Raw genomic sequence first — 25,194 nt, 5'->3', positions numbered from 1 at the left:
TGTAAGGCCTAACTAACGAAAATCTAAATAAAAGGATAGGCCTAATTCCTGACAACGAACATCCCAAAAGCAGAATAAAAAATAAACGAGTAACAAAACAAGCCCCTAAATGATCAGAAAGTGCTTTTGAGTAGAGATTAAATAGTATTAAAAGAGATGCATTTTAAATTACGTTTAAAGACAATTGTTCAGGGACTGATTCACTCACGCTGTCAACTTCACGCCGCCATTTTCCCCTCCCAGCCGTGACTTTTGTGTGTTTTGAATGGTGGATCTGAATGACATCGTATTAATGATGAAGAAAATCAGATCATATCGTGTCCGCTACAATAAGCAGGCCAGTGTCACGTCATGGATTAAATGTACGAAAAAACACGAAGAGCAAGAGCAGATAAAGAGAAGAGCAGTTAAAATTTGTGCTATGAGAACAATTCTCTCATACTGACCACTGGATGTCCAACATGGCAAATAACTCTCTAAGGATTTGAGAATCAGAATTGTTCCTCTCCACAAAGTTGACCTAGGCTATAAGAAGATTGGTAACACCCTGAAACTGAATTATATGTGAATAAAAGCCTAAATTAAATCTGTTCATCATATAAAGCGATCGAGTCTCTTGAGAAAATTTGCACTAAACCGCTCAATTCATTTAGTTGTCTAATCTCTTTATGAACTTTTTCAAGCGTCAAAGTGGTATTTGTGTAGCTGTCAACTTAAATCTCTCAGATTTCAGCAAAATGATCTTCATTTGTGTTTCAAAGATGACACAAAGGTGAGTAATTATTGACATAATTAAAAATGTTGGGCCTTTAAGCCTTTAAAAAAGTGTTATCTAGATTAGTGTTGAACAAAACTATGCACGACTAATCATAAAATAAGCTGCTAAGAGTTAATGAGTTAATAAAAGAGTTAATGCCATCAAAGTTCACTTTTAAATCGATGACCATAAGATAAATTGTAGCTGAGAGAAGGATTCACATTTGGCCTGCAGTGCAGATCACTACATTTCTAATCTGCTCAAACGCCAACATGTTGCAGTTTCTACACCTTAACCAACAGCGACATCAAGTGTTCACCCGGAGAAGTGATTAACGATATACCACATTTTTCCCAGAGCACTTCTCTGAGGAGTTCAAGTAGTATTTCAATGTTAATAACAAATGAGATAACAATTGTGAAGTACACATGTTCCTTTGTTTAATCCATTAAAATCTCTTAGCGAAGTAAATAAGTAAAACACTGTGAATCAGACGCATTTTCTGACAATAATCAAACTCATTGCTAGGAAACAAACCTGTTGTTTATGTCTTATTATGAGCGGGAAATGGAGAGCAGAGCTACGCACATCTTCACATTATAGATTTTTTTTTTTTTGGAAATGATGATTAGACTGCACTACTTATCATTTTAGATACCACATTTTTATAAAAAATGATAACAGATTTTAAGAAATAGCCTATTCAACATATAACATTTACGATTAAAAGATTACCCAGCTCAAGCATACAATTTACAAGTAATTTTAAGTTAATACATGCTAATATTTTAATAACCACTGCTAATGAAATAGCACACACATAAAGTTGATTTATAGCCCTATACTATATCACATAGCTTCTACTATTGATCTAATGAGTTTATTCAGGTTACATAAAGAATCCAAAATATGTATTGATGGGAGTATTTTCATACGAAATAGAGCCTGATATGTTGTTTAAACACAATAAGATCATACTGGCATATGCAAAAAATTATTAATTTTTAGTTAGGCTAGGCAATTTTCGGAGCAGCTATATAAAGTGGGTCATCTTTGAAAGCATGAGATCCCACCCTCCCTTCAGAGTGTCTCCAAAGCCACGCCTCCTACAAAACACATGAACGAGCACAGCAGAGTCTGCAAAGTGTCATGAGATGAGAGAAGGCGTTAAACTACCTCATGATGTGATGATTGAATGTAAGCTCATTTTTGTTTGTAAATCTTTCATATCTCAAACTCATATCTCAAAGCACATAACATTAAAATAATAATGAACATAACTTAAAGAGCACTGACCTACCACCTCACTGCTGCAGATTCATTTCGGCATTGATTGCCATTGAAACATAAATTCGAGTCACGAGCCCCTCTGAGTATAACATCACGGGTTTCCATCTCTTCAAAGTTACAGTAGATAAGGTGTGAACGCAGCATAAGCTTGTTGTTTTGATTCAGGAGGAGCTATGGCTAGATCCCAATTCAAAGGCGAACATTTCTGTACATAATAAAGAGTATAAACTATATATAATAGCATCTTAGTAAGATATAAGTCAACATTTGAACCGCTTTAGAGTTTTATATTTATTTTTACATTTGTATCATTCGATATTTGAGTTAAGCTGAAACCCGGTACTTGCGTTTAAAAGTGAAATTCGTCAATTTCTCAAAAAAAAAAAAAATCCTGTTGTCACTGGCGTGCAATGAATTCTGGGATAGGCAAAGCCGCGAAGGATCATCTGCTGTATCCTTGGTTACACAGGAAACGAATTCCGCATTTGGAGGAGCCTTCGAATTGGGACTCCTTCGTCGCGCCATAGTGACGCAATCGTCCTTTGAAGGATACAGCCTCTGAATTGGGGCGCAGCTTGGCTGCTGTTTCGGTTGTGCTGCTCGGTGACTGACGTCTGTCTAACTCTGCATAGCAGAAACGCGCTGATGACGTGTGATGTCTGCGCAAGCAGGTGTGTGGAGGTATGGAATTATATACGCTGACAGGCAGGTAGGACATCATATCATTGTGTTCGGACCGTATGCAATGATTGGACGAACATTTTATGGTCCTACACTGTAAAAAATAATCGTGAAATTAACGGTAAAAGACTGTAAAAATGCTATGGTTAAAAACTGTTAACTGGTTAACAAAAAGTGAATAACTGTAATAGATATAACTGTACATTTTACAGTACAATACTGTTACCGTTTTTGGATGTGAAAAATAACAAATCACTGTGTAATTTACAGTGAAAAAATAAAATTGACATTCCCACAATTCCCTGCATGACACGACACATTTGATGTATTTTTGTTGAAATAACTGTTTCTTGATAGTTTTTTTTCTAATAAGTTATGTACATTAGGGTTTAATGTTTCATTTAATTTTGTTAAATTAATGTTTATTGCATTTTTAAAATGTCACGTGTGTTACCGTGATGGTTTTTAGTGTTTGTGTGAATGACATTGTGCAGCTTCTATATATTAGCTTTAACTTTCTCAACTTGTGGAAAAGCTGCTTTTGATGAGCTTTGATTCATCATGTGATTCTAATCACCATTGTGATTGGTGGTTGTCAGTGTAATACAATGGTACAAACCAGATATTAGAACTTCAATATGTCGGTAAATTAACATTATCAGATAATGAAATACAATTTTTTACTGTACATTTAAGTTAAGTCTGTAAAGCTTAAAATGTTACAACATTTTTTTATGGTACATTTCTGGCAACCACAGATGCCTTTTTTTACCGTAAATTTAAAGGATTTTTTCACAGTGTACAAAAAATACTAAAAAAAAATAATGTGTTGCCTTCCAATACATTTAGACCACTTAAAGTGATTGCTATCAGAATGTGAAGAGACTTCAACCAGCATAACAAAAAATGTCTCTTATTGAAATTTTTTTTCATTACAGGTCAGAATAAAAACATGTTTTCTTCTATTTTAATTCCCCCTCCCCCTCCCCTAATACAGATTGTTTCTGACAATTAAATCAGCACTCTTTACTTAATTAGTCCATGGCCAGACTCTGTAAAACCTTCGTGAACAACCAGCTCAACCAGCCCCCTAGAAAAGAGACACGCGGTAAAACGCACTTGTTGATTTGAGGCAGGACCGAGCTAAATAGTATTTCACTACAGAATAAGAATACTTGGCAGCGCACGAGGGGGGGGAAGGAAATCTGTTTTCCACTGCTGTGCAGGACTCACTTCCCTGCAGTGCATACTTGAGCACATGGACGCAGAAGTGCTTTGAAATGACACCTCTTATGGACTAGACCCTGATCTATTTATCAAAGAGAACACGAGGAAGTCATGCCAAAAAATCAGGTCTCAGGAAGATGTAAATCAAATCCAAATCCCACAGTATTGCTGTGCTGCTGTCAACCCTCTGCACAAGAATGAAAGGAATATTGCTATGCCATTTGGGCCAGCTGAAGTTTATGCAATAAACGCATACAGTTCTCCGTGTACCAAAGCACTGCCAGCGGCAACTGGTTTGCTGGGGTCATTCTTGCAACGTTCGCAACAGGGTTCGCGTTGACCGCGCGCAGCATCGAAGTTGAAGAAGCTCTCGCGCATGAGACCTATACCAGAGAGGCTCAGAGATGTTCTCGTGGAATATGGACAGAATGATTGACGTGGAAGCTTCAGAACGGTAAACGACCCGTGTGCGCAACAATGCAGCAAATTTTCCAGAGGAGACGGATCCGCACACTGCGCTTGGTTTGGGCGCTCATGGCCGTGCTCGCGCTGTCACTGGCCGTGTGCAGTGCCATATTTACAGTGTGGACATTGCGACAAACGCGGGACCTGTCGAGGTCTTTCCAAACTCTACAGGAGCGCTTAGAGCAGGTAAACGCAATTGCTCGCTTGCTTCCTTTTTTGTCTTTAAAGTGCATGACAGATGCATGCATGCATTCTCAAGCACATTTGTCAAGCAGTGCACACTAATCATGCAGTGATTTTGCAATTACGCTATTGTGGTCCTGACTATAACAGCTGTTCGCAAGGTCTTTTTTTGGGGAGGTAGCCTATATCATGAGGAATGCAAGCATATAATTTCGAGGCACTTGATTATACAAACATACAGCTGCGGCACCGCTGGGGGTCTGCGGGACGCGTTTTTATGACCCTTGCAGACTTTGCGCGCGGGGTGCTGTGAGTTATGGCCTGTTTAGTTTCTAAAGTTTCTGCCAAGTGTGATGGTTTTGTTGCCAATTTTTCTCCATGTTTAGGGTAATTTACTGGAAATCTTAGACTACTTGGCACGAGCGCGTTTCGAAGCGTGTCTCGTAAATGCATTTTGTGTAATTATGGTTAAATGATTTGCGACTTTTAAGCTACCATTTAAATCCTTAGCATACCCTCAGATAAGGATGGGCAACTTTTTTATGAGTTCTTCTGCCGATGTGGACTAAACACTACTAAAGTGTTCTGAGAGGGTTCCTGCGCAACTATTCAGCATCGTTACGGAGTACGACCAGTGTTCGATTCCAAAACGAATGACTCTTATGAACCGGTTCCTTTTAAGGAATCAAATTATACAGCGTGACCACAGCAATTGCCTAAATAAGGACACTTGAGGTCCGGTTCTTTTTAGTGAATCGAAAATACGTATGAATGGGTATTAGCAGTTACTGAATTAACGTGTGGTTAATGAATTATCAAACGGTTTGAGTTTTGCTGTACTTTAGGTGCACTTAAATAAATTGCTTGTTCGTGTGACAAACATGTAAAATAAAAAAATAAAAAAAAATAAAAATAAAAAAAAGAAATAATGAATGAAATACAACATTTTAGTGTTTGGCGAGTGACGATTTATATCCCCCAACCGGGTTCGAGAGCGATTCCCTTTCGAGAATGTTCACTTCGTATTGCGTAGCTATACGCAGTGGGAAAACTCCTTTTCTCGAGAATATTGAAGCCATTATTTTAAAACGCAGTGCAGCTGCACAGTGAGCGTCTAGCTCGCACATTGGCTGTGCTGCGGCTGAGATGCGCGAACCAATCGGGTCGCTTCGCACTCAGGGCGCATCAGAACCCGCCAGAATCGGCGTGGCTTATGCCTATATAAGCAGACCATTATAGAATCAGATTTAATCTCATTCAGTGAACGCCTTCTTCGCTGATCTTCGAGATTTCGCCGTCGACGAGCCCCTGCAGCCGAACGAGCGACCTGAATCAGCGGACACGGCACCTTCAACTCGGTGCCGCCTTCCCCTGAATCGCCGTTAACCTGCGGCTATCCGGCGAGGGAAGCCTTATATCCTTTTTGCTACTTCTGTGAGAAGCTGAAAGAAAAGAGCAAATTTCTACGGTGTTGGTGCAAATGCCGCGTTCTGGATTTACTTCATGCAGAGTCTTTCTGCATGAAACTAACGGACACAGCGAGTGCACCCCATGCCTGGGACTCACCCACGCAGAGCCTGCACTCAACAATGGCGGCTGCCCGCACTGCGAGAGCATGCCCATCTCCATCCTGCGTTCACGGCTAGCTCTCCTTTTGGACGGCGCTCCCGCGCTTCCTCCTCTCTTCAAGCCACGATGGAAGAAGCGATGGGGCCAAAGAATGCCTGAACCGAGCGAGCCCACGCCGGCCCAGTCCCCGCATGCCTCGTGTGACCCCCTCACCGGTGCTTTTCTCACAAACGGATCAATGCGGCAGGACTCGTTTCGTTTGTCGCATCTGAGGAAAATGGTGACCACAGCCAGTCTCTGGCTGCATCTGAGGGAGAAGACTGGCTGGGCTCGACAGTTGACCCCGCCCCTCAATCCCTAGCCAGCAGAGACGGCGTAAGAGTGAGTGGGGACGCTGAACTGCAGAGCTTTCTAGCTCGCTGATTGGCTGGGCTGCGGGAACTGCAAAAACCTATGGCAAAGCGGTGAGGACGCACAATCTTATCAGGACGCTTCTTGCCTCGTGCACGACAGAATGGGCGTGGCTGCTGACTATATAAGCGGCCCATTTCGCCATAGGAATCAGATTAAATCCACTGAAGCGACATGACCCGGATGTGCAGCTTAGTAGCACGACTGGCTACGCAATACTCGTTCCCTTAATCTCAGGAGAACGTTCACTTCGTATTGCGTAGCTATACGGTATGGGAACCCATTTCAAAATGCCTTGCTATTAGCTGACGACTTTGCTCTGAGCTATCGCCTGGGGCTGAGCGGCCCGAGGCTTATAGTAGAACCAAAGTCAAAGTCCAACTGGACAGTGTCGGAGCCCGCAAAGGGATACCTAGAGGTTTGGGCACTTCAGTTACCAAGACCTCTCAGATAGAAAGAACTCGTGCAAGCAGTGCAAGCAGTGCTGGCACTTCCAAGCTATAAAATCTTACAAATGTGGATGGCGAAGACCAGCCGGCCGCTGCACAAATGTCTTAAATTGGTACACCACTGGACCAAGCCCATGAAGAGGCCATGCCCCTCGTGGAATGAGCTCTGACGCCTATGGGACATTGAAGGCCCATAGAGGCGTAGGCTAGAAAAATAGCGTCCAGTATCGATCGTGATAATCTCTGCTTCGTGACCGGAAACCCTTTGGTACGGCCGCCGAAGCATACAAAGAGCTAGACAGCTCTGCATTGTGCTGGCTGTGCAGCTGCACTGCGTTTTAATATAAAGGCTTCAATATTCTCGAGAAAAGGAGTTTTCCCATAGTGTATAGCTACGCAATACGAAGTGGAATCAATTTCGAAAGGGAATACATTTTTCCACATATATTCCTGTCGTAAGCGGAGCGGTCTATTGCCGAAATCTGAGAGATATCGTGACAGGCTCCTTATAACCTGCACATAAAAAAACATTACAGAGTTCTGAAAACATATTTTAATTAATTCAAATTAATGAGATTCAGTATTATGACTATTTATTTTAGGAAAAAGGCGTTTACATCATGTGAGATGACCGATGCTGACTGACTGATTGACATGTCATCCATGTATGTTGCGTTGCATTAAATAAAATGATTTACGGCACAGTTAAGACTTTATAGAAATAAAATGTATACAAAACCATTTTACCGATGAAATGCACCACCAATTCGGCAGCGTTAAGAACTGTTCTCTCCTGACAAGGATGCAAAAAGCCTGTGTAACTCAACAGCTGGGTTGTTGTAGCAAAGCCCCGCTGGGTTGTTGCGTCAGAGGGTGGGTGGGGGAGGGGTGAATTGTTTCAACATTCAGTGAGATTGACCCAGATACTAATTATGGAAGCTTGTTTCCGCCACAGAATAAAAAATAAAACAGGTAATTGCGACTTTTTATCACACAATTCAGACTTTTTTCTAACATTTGTGAGTTTACATCTCTTAGTAAACACTTTATAACACGCAATTTATAAAGTCGCAATTGTGTGTTATGAAGTCAGAATTCCGTGATATAATGTTAAAATAAACTCAGAAGTGCATGTTTATATCTAGCAATTCTGATTTTGAGATATAAACACGCAATTTTGAGGAAAAAAGTCAGTCTTTTTTTCCTTAGAATTGAACTTTATAACTCGCAATTGCGTGTTTATATCTCACAATTCTGAGAAAAGATGTCAGAATTGCAAGATATAAATTGCGTGTTATAAAGTCAGAATTTCGAGATATAAACTTGCTATAACGAGAAAAAAAAGTCAGAAGTCATTCAGAAGTCATTCTTATTCTCACAATTCTGACTTTATAACACGCAATTGCGACTTTATACCATGCAATTTTGGTATGGCAATAATGTCAGAATTGCGAGATGTAAACTCTCAATTATGAGATAAAAAGTCGCAATTATGTTTTAAAATGTTTTATTCTGTGGCGGAAACAAGCTTCTATAACTAACCCAACGGCTAGCTAACACAAAAACTACCCAACCATGGAAAAAATATCCCAACAGGCTCGACCCAGCGTTTGAGTAGAAAAAAAAACTCAACTTCAGCTGCATTCATTTGTTTTGTAATCAATATCTGGCAACAGTACATGGTTTTTCCTCGTGGGTAAGCAATTCGCTAGAGCTATTATGCATATTTATTTAATTGCTGCATTCCCCCCAAATATTTCACCCCTAAAAGCACAAAAAGCATCAGCATGTTTATGGCTCTGCATATGATTCTAACTTTGTCCTCTGTTGCACAGTACAGTTAGTGTGCACTCGCTAACTCTCTATGGTTAGAATCTGCATTGAGTAGATAGAAAGTCCAGATGTACAGGTACTCACTTCACTTCTAGGCACAACTGCAGTTCCTGTTGCCAGACATTTGTTAAACTGCTGACAAAGCTTTCACGTGCTAGTCACATTGTTTGTCAGCTTTTTCTTTTCCACTTAATTTAACGTTTCCTTTTAACAGAGAAGCATTCCCGGAATGTATTGCATTAAGAGAAGAAAAAAAACGTACAAGGTGTTGTTACCGGTTTTCATTTAGGGGAAGTGGTTGACCTATTAAAAACTCGAGTTTCAGTGTTTGCAAGGCTTCTGGCGACTGTTTGTTTGTGTCCTGCTCAGAAACGCCTTCAGCTTGGGTTTGATTATTTCAAAAGCTATGACTACTGCATGGGTTACCTGCAAAAGGCCAGTTAATAGAAGCCAGCAGTGGTTTTCTCCCCAGTGGCCTGCTCGAACTTGACACACATATTATGTTCCAGTCACACTGGTGTCGTCTGTCTCCTATATCTGTCTGCAAAAGCTGTTGAGAGCATTGAAAAATGTTATTCTGTCTTCTTCTCCCTCTCGTTATTTCTCTCTCTTGCAGGTGAATATGCAGCGCAAGGCCATCTTCCAACTCATCCTGGAAAAACGCGAACTGCTGGAGAGTCGGAGGTTCCGCAGAGATGGTACTGAAGGACATCATACGTCATAATGTCAGGCATGAAGCCAGTTATTGAAATCCATTCAAAGCACTTGACTAGTGAAGACTGAAAAAATGATCAGTGATTATGAATGCATTATAGCAATCACAGATTACTCTTTGAACGAATTTGAATAAAAACATTAAGAAAAATGCAGATGTACAAACACGTAGCAGTAAAACTGACACATGACAACTCTTGTCAGAAAACTTGGATCACCTGCAGTCTTTCCAGCTGCAAAAGGATGATCTTTGCACAGAGTATTTACAGAGACCAAACCGTTTTGGACACCAAGCCACCTTGGGTAAACCATTGGGCATATGTTTCCAAAAGCCGCAACAGGAAACAGTAGGCAGAAGGCTGAATGACAGCAGAAATTACAGGTTTGAGCTGGATGGACACGCACCCGGCAAAACCCAACTGGCACAAGGACCGCAAGGGCATATTGGTTTTAGCAACCTTCTAAAACAAGTGACCCCTGCATTGAAGCCAGAAATAGCTTTAATTAGCAACAGACTTGCTTTAGTTCTGTTGCAATTTATGCGATAAGACATCCCAAGGCCATTCTCCCGAGTGCATGGTGGAAATAACAGTGCCACCCGGGTAAAAACAAAAGAAAGTGAAGAGCTCAGGCCAAAATGATCAACACAATAGACATTAGTGTTGAACAGATGGAGCTTCAGAAGTCTAATGAACAGCCGCAAGTCTTCAGCTGACACCTGACAGATTTCAGAGCCAAAACGCTTATCCACAATCATTCCTCAAAATATGTTGTTTTCCTAGCCCAGAATAGTGCCCCTTAGGGACAGTCACGGCTTCAAGTCGAAGCGGTCAGCCAGAAATAACAGTCGCTTTAACCATTTCTGTGCAGCCTCTTTTGAAGTCTGAGACGTAGGTGATCAGTCAGTGCATATTTTTACGGACTACAGGGAGTTCAGGCAGCTCCCCTGAGGAGAGATTTCCAGAGTCTCTGGAGAGGGACAAAGACAAAAAAAGACGCATTTGTCAAGGTGGTTTGTTTGAATAACTGCATTTAGTTGAACGGTAGCCATAGCTGTTAATCCATCTCATTTCATTGGAAGATTATTTTTTGCATGAGAAAGGTTAAGAAAGAGCCAACTCTTCATTTTTCTTGGAGTGTATAATTTTTAGTTGTGCCTCTTTGTTGACTGGAACCAGCTGGTGGGGTAGAACTGGTTAGAAGTGTAGAACAGAGCTGAAAGGAAATATTTCACCATCTGCTTTGACAATCAGGACTTCAGCTGGTGTATAAATTATTCTAGATTAATCCATGATGTTTGCATCTGCACAGCTGTTAAATGCTGGAAGTTGCAGGAGCTCCAGATGGATGACTCTTATTTGCATCCCAGAGAGTTTTGTCTCTTTTTCCAAAACATGCTTTTCTTTTGTCTTTGTCTTGCAAGCGGGAGGGAGGAAAGGAAATGGACGAAAAGCGGCCTCTCATTTTGAGAGTAAGTAGCAAATCATTTCATTAATCAATGAAACTCCAAAATGCTTTTTTTCACCCCACAACCTAATATACATCTCATTTTTCAACAGTAACCAATAATTCCTTCGAAAAAGGTGAGTTATATATATGCGCCATTGGAAATATTCTCTAACACTATGTGTCCTGTGGAATATTCTCTAATAATGTGTGTGTCCTAGTGGGGAATGAGGGAGTCATTAAAGGATGGACTGAGGAGCAGCTGAATATGAGCAGAGCAGTGCATTATAATCCAGAGACCGGCACCTTCAAAGTGGAGCGCAGCGGCGTCTACTTCCTGTACTGTCAGGTGTGTTAAACGGGACCAGTTTTCTGCTAACTTTATTGGCGCATCACCTGCAATGGTAGCATATGTTAAAGGTGCTCTAAGCGATGTTTTTTACAGCCAAACCATTTTTTGGCACATACAGCAAACATCTCCTCACTGTCCGCTAGCTTCCTGTCCCCTGAACACAATGCAAAAAAAACGCAACAAAAACGGCAACAAAAACAAACTGGGCTAACCCGCACCACGAAACATATCAAACTGTTCCAGCCAATAACCGACAAGAAGGATTTGGGGGTGAGGAGGAGGAGGGAGGGTCTAGCTAGCCTCCATTTTGTTTGACAATACTTCGAACATCAAAAAGAAGTGACGTCACCCAACATCGCTTAGAGCGCCTTTAAGAGACATAGTGTGTGTATATACAGTGTCGGGTGAGTAATGAATTACTAGCTACTAATTTCATCTTCAAAAGTGTAATTAGATTACTGTACTGATCACTCTCTCTAAAAAGTATTCCATTACTTATTACTTTCTAAATCCCATATTAACCTCGACTAGTTGAAAAATTCAAGGATAGACATGAAACTGTTTTTTAATTCTTTCAAATAAACCATAGAAAATTGCTTAAATTATTCTTGAACTAACCAAAGTATTTAAATGGAGAAGGTTGCATTAAAAAACAAATTATCATTAGAAATTAAATTTTGATGTAATTCCACTATTGTTTTATACAGAAATGTTCTATAATCTCTACAATATTGAATGCAATTACATCAGAAGTAACTGTCATTAAATTACATAAAAAGTAATCGCTTGCTTTACTTCTTCAAGGGAAAAGTAATTAAATTACAGTAATTGATTACTTATTGATGTGTTACACCAAACAGTCTGTTCATTATATATATATATATATATATATTACTGAATTTAAACTGATTTTAAAAAATGAGGTAAAAAATAAACAAACAGGATATTGCGATATGTATTTGAATACAAAGAAGTTTAATTAAAATTAATTGAAATTCCAAGAAAAAAATATAACCATTTTTGTGCTAGAAAATAAAATCTGTAAAAAAGCCTTTTTAACGTTTAAATGTCTTATGGATAGAGATAGATAGAGTGAGAGACAGATAAATAGACTGATAGAGAGACAGACAGATAGATGCATGGATGGACAGACAGACACAGATAGATAGATAGATAGATAGATAGAGAGAGACACAGAAAGACACACACACACACAAATGCATGTCTGCAATAAGAAAACTTACTTTCCCAGAATGCATTACCTAAATGCTATACTTTATGAATGCAATTTCCAATTCAACTGTGAGTGCTTCTTGTAAAATCAAATCAAAAGGCTTCTGGTTTAATCATAACTTTGAATTGGTCTCTCATAACATTCCGGCTTCACTCTGTTCTCTTTCTCCCGCCATTTGGCACCATCTGCATTTCCACCCCCAGGTTCACTTCAACGAGAACCAGAGTCAGTACGTGAAGCTGGAGGTGTCGGTCCCGAAAGGCCCTTCGCTCCAGTGCATCGAGGGGTACGGGACCACACCAGCCTCAGGCTCCCACAGGTTTCACTTCCTCAAGCCGTGCCAGGTCTCCGGCCTCCTACGCCTCAACAAGGGTGCCGAGCTGAAGGCCATCACAGGAGGCTCCTTTAGTCTGCAGACGTCGGGCAAACACTACTTCGGCCTCTTCAAAGTTAACTAGAGGCTCAGACAGTTTTCCAGACATCTCAACTATATGGCGTTTTATAGTTTTCCACAGATCACTGACCCAAAAGTACCCAACCTAAACCTGTCTCTTTGAAACTGGCGTTGCCTTAACAGGAAATTTTGACTCAACGAGGAACGTTTCTATAACCAGCTGTCCACGGTCACAGATGACCCCTTTATGAATGCAAGTGCCCTTCCATTAAGATGTCATCGGGATGTTAATGACTGCACAACTTGCCTTGTTGGAACCAATTTATGGAGAATCACTTGGTACTCTGTTGGTTTGGCTGCAAATGCCTTATTAAACACAAACCAGCACAATTTCTACTATATAAATATAGCATTTAATTACAGCATACCAGAGACATTGCTCCAGCAGCGTGGTTGGCTTATATACTGGCTTAACCAGTTTGAACAGAAGGACTATGAATTTTCAGCAGCGTCGCAGGCCACTACAAGCATGAGAGGTTTCACCACTGGTTACTTGGCTGGACCAAAACAGAGTCGCCCTAGTTCCTGAACTGCCGTACCACTGGATGGGTTCAGCGCAGAAGACAAGAAGAAAAAAAAAGGTTTTGGTTGGTCATTAAGAAAAACTCTAAGGGAGTGACTAAATATGCATTAAATAATCAAATAATCGTTGTTGCATCTGTTTGAAACAACAAGCCACACTCCTTTTCTCTCCAAATACACAGTCACTGTGACATATGAAATATATATTAATATTTATCAAGAAAAAGGCAGTATCTTCTTTTATGTACTGTACTGTGTTACTGAAAGTGGACTGTGTGTACAGGTTGATGGCATGGACGGCTTAGGACAGTATGTCTTTAGTTTTTATATAATGTGCAATTTCATGTTATTTTTTAAAAGGTAAAATTGCAGATTTTTACACCATCGTAATGTCATTTAATCTCACTAATTTTAGAAATGTATGAAACCACTGCTGACTCGAATCTGTCAATGTCTACCTGACCTACCGCTCCTGAAGCCTTTTGTAAATCTTGTCAATGCTGTTAATTAAATCTGAAATTGAAGTTACAACTGCCGTTTGAAATGCACTTTGCCCCAAATGGGTTTCCTTATAATGCAATCGGCTTCCTCTTTCCTATTTCCTGAACCCTCATGCGGACCCCTGCAAACCTTCTCATTTCCACTTGCTTCTGGACTCTCACTTCCTGTATCGGAATCTGCAGCAAATAGTTGAAAACCCACTGAGGAAAAACATGAGCTTATTTCCCACTGATCTCTAGCCCCATTCCTTCCCCCTTGTCTACTCAGTTTTAAAAAAAATCTGTTTGGGTTCACTCCTCGCACAAAATTCACTTTTGGCTAGCAGCAAGGTTTCTGCTTTTAAAACATCCAAGATAAACCTGACCAAGTCGAGATGAAGTACAGTTAGATTTTGTGAGAGTAAACGTGTGAATTTGAGGTGACGGAGGCCGTTTTGATTTCAAAATGTCCACACAAGGTGTTTCTTTGTTTTCATGGCCATATTTTTTAAGAGCATCTGAAAAAAAAAAAAAAACTTATCTTACCTGTAAATCAGGTTGAAGATACGAGGTTCTGGGAAATGAGAAGGGCCAATCGCAAGGCCAAAAGACCTGTAAAACTGTTAAAGAAGTTACACTACAAGCCTGAAAGATGCAAGATGGGAGGATTGTATTTAAATGAATCGTTCAAGGTGATTTACTAAGGTTTGCACTAGTCAATTTACTGGTATTTGCACCATTATTTAACGCCCCAAAAAGCATGTCTTAAGCCAGACACTAAATTGCGCTGCTCTTGGTAGATTGCGTTGGTCATTATGGAAATTATTTGCTGTGTCTTCTTTAATGTGCATGTCGTCAGTAGATCCGCGCAGAACTTTACACTCCCATCTAGCCAATCTAGCCCCAAATGAGACGTTAAATGGCATGTTTCATTTCAACGTTTACCAGTAAAGTCTGATAGTACCGAACGCAAAAAGATGGATAAAACAAATACCCTTTTTTGTGTCTATCATCTAACAATACAAGGCTTCAGACAAACACCCCCACAAACCTAGTGTAATCATCACAGTAATGGTTCCTGGTTCATTTCAAATTAGACATGAGCAAAAAATAACTCGTGGATCTGTGAGGGGTCAGTTGTGAATTCAGTAACGGCTTCTGACCTTTTTACCTCACAATTGTGATTTTATATCTCACAATTCTAAGAAAAAAGTAAGAATTGCGAAAAAAAAAAAGTCACAATTGCAAGTTTATATCTACAATTTTGACTGTTCCCTCCAGAATTGTGAAATATAAACTTGAAATTGCAAAAAAGAAAATTCAGAATTTTGAGATAAAGTCTCAAAAGTTTTTTCTATTCCGTGGCGGAAACAATCTTCCATAACTGACTGAAACAAACAAGTTTGACCCTGTCTGAGTGCCCTGTCCCAAATGGCACTCAAAACACTGCCGGTCTTTTCAAGTCCACACTTTCGTGACATAACACCGTGTCGGGAAGAAGTTCGAGTTAAGGCAAAAGTGCGCATGAGCACCCTTCAGAAACCTCAAATGACAAATGGGACACCATACGGTCTCGTGGACTTCACAAAACACAACAAATCACACCACAAAACCGTGAGTGCATTTGAAGTGTGCCTCTAAAGCTTTTTGAGTGACTCATTAAAAAGTACCGGTTCATAAGAGTCATTTGTTCGTGAAACGGACATCACGGCTGGCACCGCATTCGTGGTTGCTTTTAGAAGACACTTGCGAGCATTTTAACACAATGATTTCTGTCGAAACTGCATATGGACGCCACAAAATATTCCCGACTGGATTTTAAATTGCTGTTGCAAATAATTGTTTAGTCACAGTCTGGAGCCCTGCTATAGACATTAGGTGGTGTAACGGTACACAGAAGTCACGGTTCGGTACGGACCTCGATTTTGGGCATAATACATAATTCGATTGAACTAACCAATTCGATTGTGCTTTTGTAAAATAAATAAACAGGATGCCGCTTTCTGCCGTCCCAGTTTCATTTCCGTTAAGTTTGAGGAACGTGTCACAAACATTATTCGAAACTCAGCATACAGGCTACTTGCAAGCTCTTGCGTGCCATCTGAACTCTTGTTTTGGGTTGGTGCAGAGATGGGTTGGTGCGTAAATTACCTCTTCTTCTGCTTTTTCCTGTTAGCAAACAGCGTTGCATTACCGCACACGCCCCCTTCTGGACTGGAGTGTGATCGCCTGTGATCGACTGTATTCGTTATCTGACTGTATGCACCGAAACGTGACGTGACGGTTCAGGATGAGTACAGTTACATTACTAACAGTCATATATCATTAAACTGATAAAATTCTCCCAACCTTGTTTTGGGTTGGTGCAGAGACAAGGGGGTAATCCATCAGGCGGAAGTTGAAGCTGCCTCCGGGGGCCGCCATTGTAGCTGGCTATCACCTGCTGTTAGCATCCCATTGACTCCCATTCATTTTGGCGTCACTTTGACAGTGAATAACTTTACATCTGAGGCGTCCAAAGACTTCATTTGTCCATTATTTATTTCTAAAGAAACACGACAATGTATAAAATGCTCCATTACTTTGTATCTTACGTTATGGCCCCGTAGAAGCCATTCTTGTAAAAATAGGCTAAAAATTGCATCATAAACACGCGACTTCATGTCGCACAATAGAGACATTACCGTATAGACAGGAGGAGAAGCTCGCACAGTCTCGCAGGCGTACTGACGTTAAATTTTAAATAAATAAATATTAAGCAAAATGACAAAATAATTAATCAGAATACTTACCAAAAGTTGCTGCAGGTCGCGCTTCACCGTCTCTGTGCACGATTAACGTTGGGTGACTGTCTATGGGTGATTCAGATTTGTCTTGGCACAGCTACTAGAAGATTTACAACTGTCAGTCAGGTTGCTCACGTGACTTCTACGTCATCAAGCTCAGTTTTAGCCTGCGCAGAACGCTTGGCTATCAGGAAGTGAGTGCCCATGTTCGGCTTCAACTCTCTCCGTTGAAATCAACGGGGTCGCTGTGTCCATTTCTTTTACTGTCTATGGCCGTTTCTCAAAACCAAGAATGCAAAGAACGGACTTGTGTTCTTGGGGAGAACGCTCTTGCTAGTTGTTCTTGGAAGAATAAACTTACAAGGTGACGAGCACACAGAACGCTGCTGACAGTTTGAGGCGATGTGTTCTTGCTGGTATTGCGCAATACCCCCGCACAGCGCCGTCTTCAGTACGCAAACATAACAAGAATTATTAATGATAACAGCCAGGTTTTTAGCATGACTGGCCGGTTGGCTCGCTAGCTACACCCGCGTGCGCTTATGGAGATTCTTCACTACCGAAAACGTTTGAGCATATTTTCGATTCGCCATAAATTTTCGTAAAAATGGCAATATTTGAAATCAACACAGTAGATTTCTCGCATCAAATGTTCTCAGAAGTGAATTTAGTGATGAAATAGCATACGAAATTGTAGAAAAACGACTTACTGTTGTTCTGCCTTTCTGCTCCCCGCTCCTTCCTTGAATGCTGAAATGAATCCTGGGATATTTCTGCCGTCAAGTTCACACAAGTTACCAACCGATGCATCCTCGGTAAAATGGGCGTGTCAAGAACACTTCCGGGATTTTTAACCGTTCTTGCCAAAATGCAAACTTGTGTATTGAGACAGTACTTGGGCAGCGACTGATGACGTTTCACGAGTCCACAAGAACACAAGTACAGACAAGAACGCATATTGAGAAACGGCCTATGTGCAGAGATGGGTTGGTGCGTAAATGACCTCTTCTTCTGCTTTTTCCTGTTAGCAAACAGCGTTGCATTACCGCACACGCCCCCTTCTGGACTGGAGTGTGATCGCCTGTGATCGACTGTATTCGTTATCTGACTGTATGCACCGAAACGTGACGTGACGGTTCAGGATGAATACATGTACAGTTACATTACTAACAGTCATATATCATTAAACTGATAAAATTCTCCCAACCTTGTGTCATCACTTTTGTGATAACTTGATAACAAGCACAGCAAACCAGAAATTGTTCATTTGAATTTTTATTTTATTACAAACAAAACAAAACAAAAGAGAGAAAGATGCATTATTAACATGTTCCGTTCGGTGTGCCGAATGTTGATCACAACAATGTCACTGACTGTCTGGAATCACAACGTACACAGAAACGCTTAGCAGGAAACAAACAAAACGCAAGAAAAAAAGAAAAGACAGAAATCAAAAAATGGACAGAAAGTGCTTGATTTGACACAACTCTCCCAAATAATACCAAGCACTGAAATTAAGGACATTTCAGAACTGTACTGGGGACTGAGGCAAATAAATTAACATTTCAACTCGTGATCTCTCAGAGTTGAGGCCTAGCTTTAGGGATATACAGAGTTCACATCTGCTGACTAACCCTTTACAGTTGTATTCCCATTTAAGGCGAGTACATTACAAGGCTTTGCATTTGTAGGAGCCAAAGGTCATAAAGAAACACTGCGGAAGGAATTTCATTTGCTGATTTGAATATATGCATTCATATGTTTTCAATTTCATGGTTACACGTGATCCACTGCATACAGGTTATTTGTTGGCAAGCCCCGAATCTAGATACAAGCGATGTCTGTTAGATAGCAATGATATCAATCGTTACGAAGTCCTCTCAACCTCCTCATGGAATATAATTACAAGAGGTCCGCTATAGAGAAATGTCATGGACCAAACATACAATGCATCAATGTTTCGACTGTATTTTTTAATTTTTATTATTATTATTTTCATTTGGTAGAAGCTTCGCAATCGTAACATCAAGGACAACATCAAGAGCAACAACAATAATCTTGTAATAACGAGAATTAAAAACAGGAGAACACAATGAAACCGAGTTTAAATACGCAAACAATATCAAAGAGCTCATAAAAACAAGTAGAAATGTGAATAAAGGATGGGAGTGAGATGGGAGCGATTTGTTTGAATGAAAGAAAGAGAGGGTGAAGTGATGTGGGCATGACAGAGAAAGTGCAGGACTGCCAGACGTGCTTCAGTAACAATCTTGAACATTATTAGAGATGTATGAAGATGAATCCTCTTCAACTCACTGTAACACACGATTAAGGGTCAATACTTAAAAAGGCAGGGAACTCTACATATCAATGCTTGATGTCCCAATATAAGGCTAAATAACTTCATGACAAACATGTCTTTTTATCCCAAGACCATACTGCAGCCAATACTGTTTCAATCGAACATAATACATTACTTCCTTACTGTCGTGGTAGGTTATAAACTTTACCTCGTGTTTTTCTTTCCTCTGAAAGATGCAGAAAATTGTCCAGGGCTAATTGGCTAATCATTTTTTCAGTCTTAAAAAAAAAGTGTATTTCCTCCCAAGTCAAATCATCATTATGCTTAAACCACCATGTCCTTAAAGGCAAAGTCACCCCCAAATGAAATTTCTGCACTAATTTCTGTTCGACTCTTTTGTAACAAAATATATTCTGATATATTTTTTGTCCATACAATGAAAGTCAATGGGGTCCAATGTTGTTTCGGAGCTCACTGACTTTTATTGTATGTACAAAAAACAGAAACACTTTTGAGTTCTGTGGAAAAAAGAAAGTTAAACAAGTTTGGGATGTAAATGATGACTTGATTTTCATTTTGGGGTCAACAATCCCTTTCAGACATAAAAATTAAAGTGCCCCTATTATGCTATCATAAAGGTTCTCAATTTTGTTTTGGAGGTCTCCTACAATATTGATATATGATTTACATGCATCCAAGGTCATAAAAGACTTTAATTTTTCTCATTATATACATTGTACATCACCTCATTTTCTCACAGTGTCTGAAATGGTTTGTTCAAAGATTCAGTCTCTCTAAACCCCTCCTTTCTCATCCTTCTGAAGTGCAGAAAAGTGGATCTCAGCGCTGAAACAGCGTGTTCTCGACATGTTGACAACAAGAAACAAACTCTTCCAGTCTCAGCTACAATTAGTGTTTGAGGGTTAAAGTAAACGTTGTTCACGGGCAGCCAATGCACACCATAGACTGGCATTATGCAAATTTGTTTAATTGTTATGTAGGTTTGTAACAGGAAGTGAGACTGGATTTGCTGACGACTCATTTCAGCAGTTCTGAAACTATTCTTTCTTTTAGGAGACAATAACTTTATTTGTCGTGCACTTTGATCTTTAAAACTTTGCAGATCTTTTACATTCAAAAACAATTACAGGTGCTGGGCATATAATTAGAATATCATCAAAAAGTTGATTTATTTCAGTAATTCCATTCAAAAAGTGAAATTTGGATATTATATTTATTCATTACACAAAGACTGATATATTTCAAGTGTTCATTCCTTTTAATTTTGATGATTATAACTGACAACTAATGAAAACCCCAAAATCAGTATCTCAGAAAATTAGAATATTGTGAAAAGGTTCAATATTGAAGACACCTGGTGCCACACTCTAATCAGCTAATTAACTCAAAACACCTGCAAAGGCCTTTAAATGGTCTCTCAGTCTAGTTCTGTAGGCTACACAATCATGGGCAATACTGCTGACTTGACAGCTGTCCAAAAGATGACCATTGACATCTTGCAAGATGTCAAGAGGCTGGCTGTTCACAGAGCTCTGTGTCCAAGCACATTAATAGAGAGGTGAAGGGAAGGAAAAGATGTGGTAGAAAAAAGTGTACAAGCAATAGGGAGAACCGCACCCTGGAGAGGATTGTGAAACAAAACACATTCAAAAATGTGGGGGAGATTCACAAAGAGTGGACTGCAGCTGGAGTCAGTGCTTCACGAACCACCACACACAGACGTATGCAAGACATGGGTTTCAGCTGTCGCATTCCTTGTGTCAAGCCACTCTTGAACAAGACACAGCGTCAGAAGCGTCTCACCTGGGCTAAAGAAAAAAAGGACTGGACTGCTGCTGAGTGGTCCAAAGTTATGTTCTCTTATGAAAGTAAATTTTGCATTTCCTTTGGAAACCAAGGTCCCAGAGTCTGGAGGAAGAGAGGAGAGGCACAGAATCCACGTTGCTTGAAGTCCAGTGTAAAGTTTCCACAGTCAGTGATGGATTGGGGTGCCATGTCATCTGCTGGTGTTGGTCCACTGTGTTTTCTGAGGTCCAAGGTCAACGCAGCCGTCTACCAGGAAGTTTTAGAGGGATTCATGCTTCCTGCTGCTGACCAACTTCATGGAGATGCAGATTTCATTTTCCAACAGGACCTGGCACCTGCACACAGTGCCAAAGCTACCAGTACCTGGTTTAAGGACCATGGTATCCCTGTTCTTAATTGGCCAGCAAACTCGCCCGACCTTAACCCTATAGAAAATCTATGGGTTATTGTGAAGAGGAAGATGCGATACGCCAGACCCTACAATTGAGAAGAGCTGAAGGCCACTATCAGAGCAACCTGGGCTCTCATAACACCTGAGCAGTGCCACAGACTGACCGACTCCATGCCACGCCGCATTGCTGCAGTAATTCAGGCAAAAGGAGCCCCAACTAAGTATTGAGTGCTGTACATGCTCAGACTTTTCATGTTCATATTTTTCACTTGGCCAACATTTCTTAAAATCCTTTTTTTGTATTGGTCTTAAGTAATATTCTAATTTTCGGAGATACTGAATTTGGGATTTTCATTAGTTGTCAGTTTTAATCATCACAATTAAATTAAATAAATACTTGAAATATATCAGTCTGTGTGTAATGAATGAATATAATATCCAAATTTCACTTTTTGAATGGAATTACTGAAATAAATCAACTTTTTGATGATATTCTAATTATATGACCAGCACGTGTATATTACACACTGCATGAGAAGTAATATTTGAAAAAGCATAATAGGGGCACTAAAGATTGCCTTAAGTTTATGGTTCATGGCGCTTCAAAACTGTCACGCTAGCTTATGATGAGGGTTTTCTTGAGACTGCACTATGCTAGAGTAGGCACAGCTCAATGCACAGGCATTTTTCTAGACTAAAACGTGGACTGTGAGGTGCATGCTCTCGAAAAAAACCCAAATTACTGTGGGTGATGTGAAGCTATTCCACATACATGCAGCTTCATGTCTGTGTTGAGGGGCGCTGGCGAGATTACGGGACTTGGATGAACGTGTGAGGCTGATTTGAGACAGATAGCTATGAGAGGAAAGGAAATTAAATGTTTGTGTGTGTATATGCGCACATATGTATTCGAGAGGAAATAACCAAAGGCGAGCGTAAGCTCTGCTGAATTCAGAGTAGCTGTAACCCGAGGTGTCGTGAAAGTGCTGCTGTGATACTGAGGGTAGTCTGTTCATTTGTCAAACTGCATGTGCATGTGTGTGTTCAGGAATAGTCGTGTTTACGTTTGCATGCAGACGTCCTTTGACTAAATCAGTGTGTGTGTGTGTGTGTGTGGTTAGAGAGGAGCTGAATTCAGTCGTCGATGCAGATCACCTCCCCGCTGCGTTGTTCTCGCCGTGCCATCAGAAACTCTACCTCTCTCTCTTTCTTTACCGACATGGGGGGTCCGTTCAACACTGTAGGGAAACAAGCAAACACACATTCAGGAAGAGAAGTTAATGATCTGTGCAATAATTTGCTTTTTTATTGAAATCAAAACAAAAGTTAATCTGACCTTCCAATCTTTATTATAATTATTATTGAATTTTCCATTTCTCACCGGCTCTGACTTCCCCTTTCCATCTCATTGGGTTTCATTCACTAACCATGAATATGCACATACTTGAGTGGAAAAAACATGTGAATGTTTTTACACAGAAATCATGATTCATCCACAAGCTTCTACTTAATAACTTTTCTTTCTAAATTTAGGATAAAGTTGTTCCTGAATTTTAAATTTAGTAAAAAGTCATGATGAGTATTCACACTCATCCCAAGCATGTACTATGCAGGGTATTAGACTGAGGGAATGAATAAACTTACAGTATGTGTAAATGATGGGCTCGTTCACAATTATAAGTGAATTTGACCCACTGCCTTTTCAAACATTCAGTTTAGAAAGCAGTGATCCGACTTGATGAAGAGGGCCGATGGCTCACTCCTTACCAGACTGGGGAACTAGAAACCTTTTGAATATCAATGGTTTTAAATGCTAAGAGAATTTATGTATCACAACATTATAACAAAATAAGAAAAACTTTCATTAATTTTAATCATAATGTATAAATATTACATCTAAAGTTGCCATGAAATAAAACCCCACCCTGTCTTTTTTTGTAAATGCATGTTATAAATCTTATTGTGAGTGATTTATCCATGTATACAAAATTATTATTATTTTTTTAATCAGAACAAAACACAAAAACGATAGACTTCTCTCGGGTGACGTATTCTGGAATACTCCACTGATTTAGTCTTAAAGTGCCCCTATTATAATATTTTAAAGATTCATAATTTTGTTTTGGAGTCTCCTACAACAGGTCTACATACATCAAAGGGAAAAAACACATTGATTTTCTTATAATATACATTGCACATCACCTAATATCTCAAAGAGTCTGAGACGGTTCATTCAAAGATTCAGTTTCTCTCCTCCTTTCAGGGAGCTACTCTCCTCTTATTGGTCAGAAGGCCCAGTCTGTTGTGATTGGTCTACCGCATACAGCGCGTGTCGGAAACTAAACGCGGATTACCATATCTGAATTTCCGCTTCAGATCTTCCTCAGCACTTGATACACCGTGATATGAAGAGCAATGTTTTTTTTTCTGTTGCTTTTTTTCGTATTAATAAATGCAAAGTGGATTCTCAGCGCTGACGACTCGTTTCAGGGTTCAGAGTCGATTCTTTCGTTTAGGAGACAACAACTCTATTTGTCGTGCGCTGATCTTTAACAGCTGAACTTTGCAGACCTTTTACATTTACAAACTGCTGTATTACACACTGCATAAAATGTATTTTTTCGAAAAAGCATAATGGGGGAACTTTACAACCCGCCCCACAATCAATTGCAAGCTCGATTTAACTTTTGTGTGCATCTCAAAATCCAATGAACAAACAAGTCCCGCCCTGCTTTTTTTATTTTTTGATAAATCATTTCACTGTCAAGAAAAGATCTGTCGCTACTTCCATTTCATCAGGACTTTAACGGTGTAATTTAATTATAAGTGTTTTTAAAGATTAACAAACAAGCCATCTAAAGGTCATCTAAATGTAAAAATAAGGCAAACGAACATGCACAAGAATAATATATTATAAAATCGATAAAAACGACTAACAAAACATAAAACCACATTGTGCTTCATTGTGGTCATCCTTTAATGGGTAAACTTGCATTCAGTCAGAGTATACTATATACCATACATAATAATAATAATAATAATACAAAACCTCATCTTGTATAAAGAGATATATATGAGGACAACAGTACTGAGCATTTTAGTTCACCACACACAAGCACATAGTGAGTGTATAGTGTTTGAAATACTTTAGCTTCATTTGCTGTACATGTAGGTTTTTTGACATGATTGCTGCCATTCTTCAAGTCACGTATAAAACACAAACACTGTCAAACTTTCCAGCCGGGAACATCCTTAAGTCTGATACTCGTTCTAGTGAAGGAACACATGAAGTGACTACAATTGGCTTATATTGAATGAGTGTAAAGTTGAGGTCGCATTTCCCGTTGCACTGTGAAATATAACGGGGTGAAATCCAGTCATTTCAATAAGAAACACGTGATCGGGAGTTTCACATGAGGGAGAAAAAGTTGCCCATGCAGATTTTGCTCATGTTCAGGTTGGTCACAAGATCTGCTGTATTGAACTGCAACTATTCTATTCTATTCTATTCCAACATTTAGTAAATGGGGTTATAGCATTTAATACCTTTGGTTTGAATAATTAAAGGATTAGTTCACTTTTTAAAAAACTTTTACTGATAATTTACTCACCCCCATGTCATCCAAGATGTCCATGTCTTTCTTTATTCAGTCGAAAAGAAATTAAGGTTTTTGATGAAAACATTCTAGGATTTTTTTCCATATAATGGACTTCACTGGGTACCAAACGGTCCAAGGTCCAAATGACAGTTTCAGTGCAGCTTCAAATGGCTTTAAACGACACCAGACGATGCATAAGGGTCTTATCTTGCGAAACGATCGG

At 39.8% G+C, this 25,194-nt stretch overlaps 2 protein-coding genes and 1 long non-coding RNA gene across 6 annotated transcripts in view; 1 reads left to right on the top strand and 2 right to left on the bottom strand.

Annotated features, from left to right (window-relative positions):
- LOC143736887 (uncharacterized) overlaps positions 1-16,161 on the bottom strand; it is a 40,044-nt gene extending 23,883 nt beyond the window's left edge. The window contains exons 1-2 of the long non-coding RNA XR_013203592.1: positions 16,024-16,161; positions 14,613-14,686 (exon numbers count right to left, since the gene is read on the bottom strand). This is a non-coding gene — a long non-coding RNA (uncharacterized LOC143736887). The remainder of the gene's footprint in view (positions 1-14,612; positions 14,687-16,023) is intronic.
- On the top strand, positions 3,863-14,118 carry tnfsf12 (TNF superfamily member 12). The gene is made up of 6 exons (XM_077227659.1): positions 3,863-4,606; positions 9,482-9,563; positions 11,003-11,050; positions 11,139-11,162; positions 11,247-11,374; positions 12,815-14,118. Exons 1-6 carry the CDS (start codon positions 4,433-4,435, stop codon positions 13,067-13,069), a joined length of 711 nt encoding a protein of 236 aa, XP_077083774.1. The 5' UTR covers positions 3,863-4,432; the 3' UTR covers positions 13,070-14,118.
- A 1,950-nt stretch (positions 16,162-18,111) lies between the features above and the next one.
- The window catches only part of chd3 (chromodomain helicase DNA binding protein 3), a 66,779-nt gene continuing 59,696 nt past the window's right edge, over positions 18,112-25,194 (bottom strand). For all 4 annotated transcript variants that reach the window (XM_077227654.1, XM_077227655.1, XM_077227652.1 and 1 more), the window contains exon 40: positions 18,112-22,610. In XM_077227654.1, the coding sequence (XP_077083769.1) occupies positions 22,507-22,610 (104 nt within the window). In that variant the 3' untranslated portion in view covers positions 18,112-22,506. The remainder of the gene's footprint in view (positions 22,611-25,194) is intronic.

The sequence above is a fragment of the Siphateles boraxobius genome, unplaced genomic scaffold, assembly GCF_051911475.1.
Source record: "Siphateles boraxobius isolate OS27281-9 unplaced genomic scaffold, OSU_SipBor_1 130, whole genome shotgun sequence".
NCBI classification, from domain to species: Eukaryota; Metazoa; Chordata; class Actinopteri; order Cypriniformes; family Leuciscidae; genus Siphateles; species Siphateles boraxobius.
This window is presented reverse-complemented; position numbering and strand designations above follow the sequence as displayed.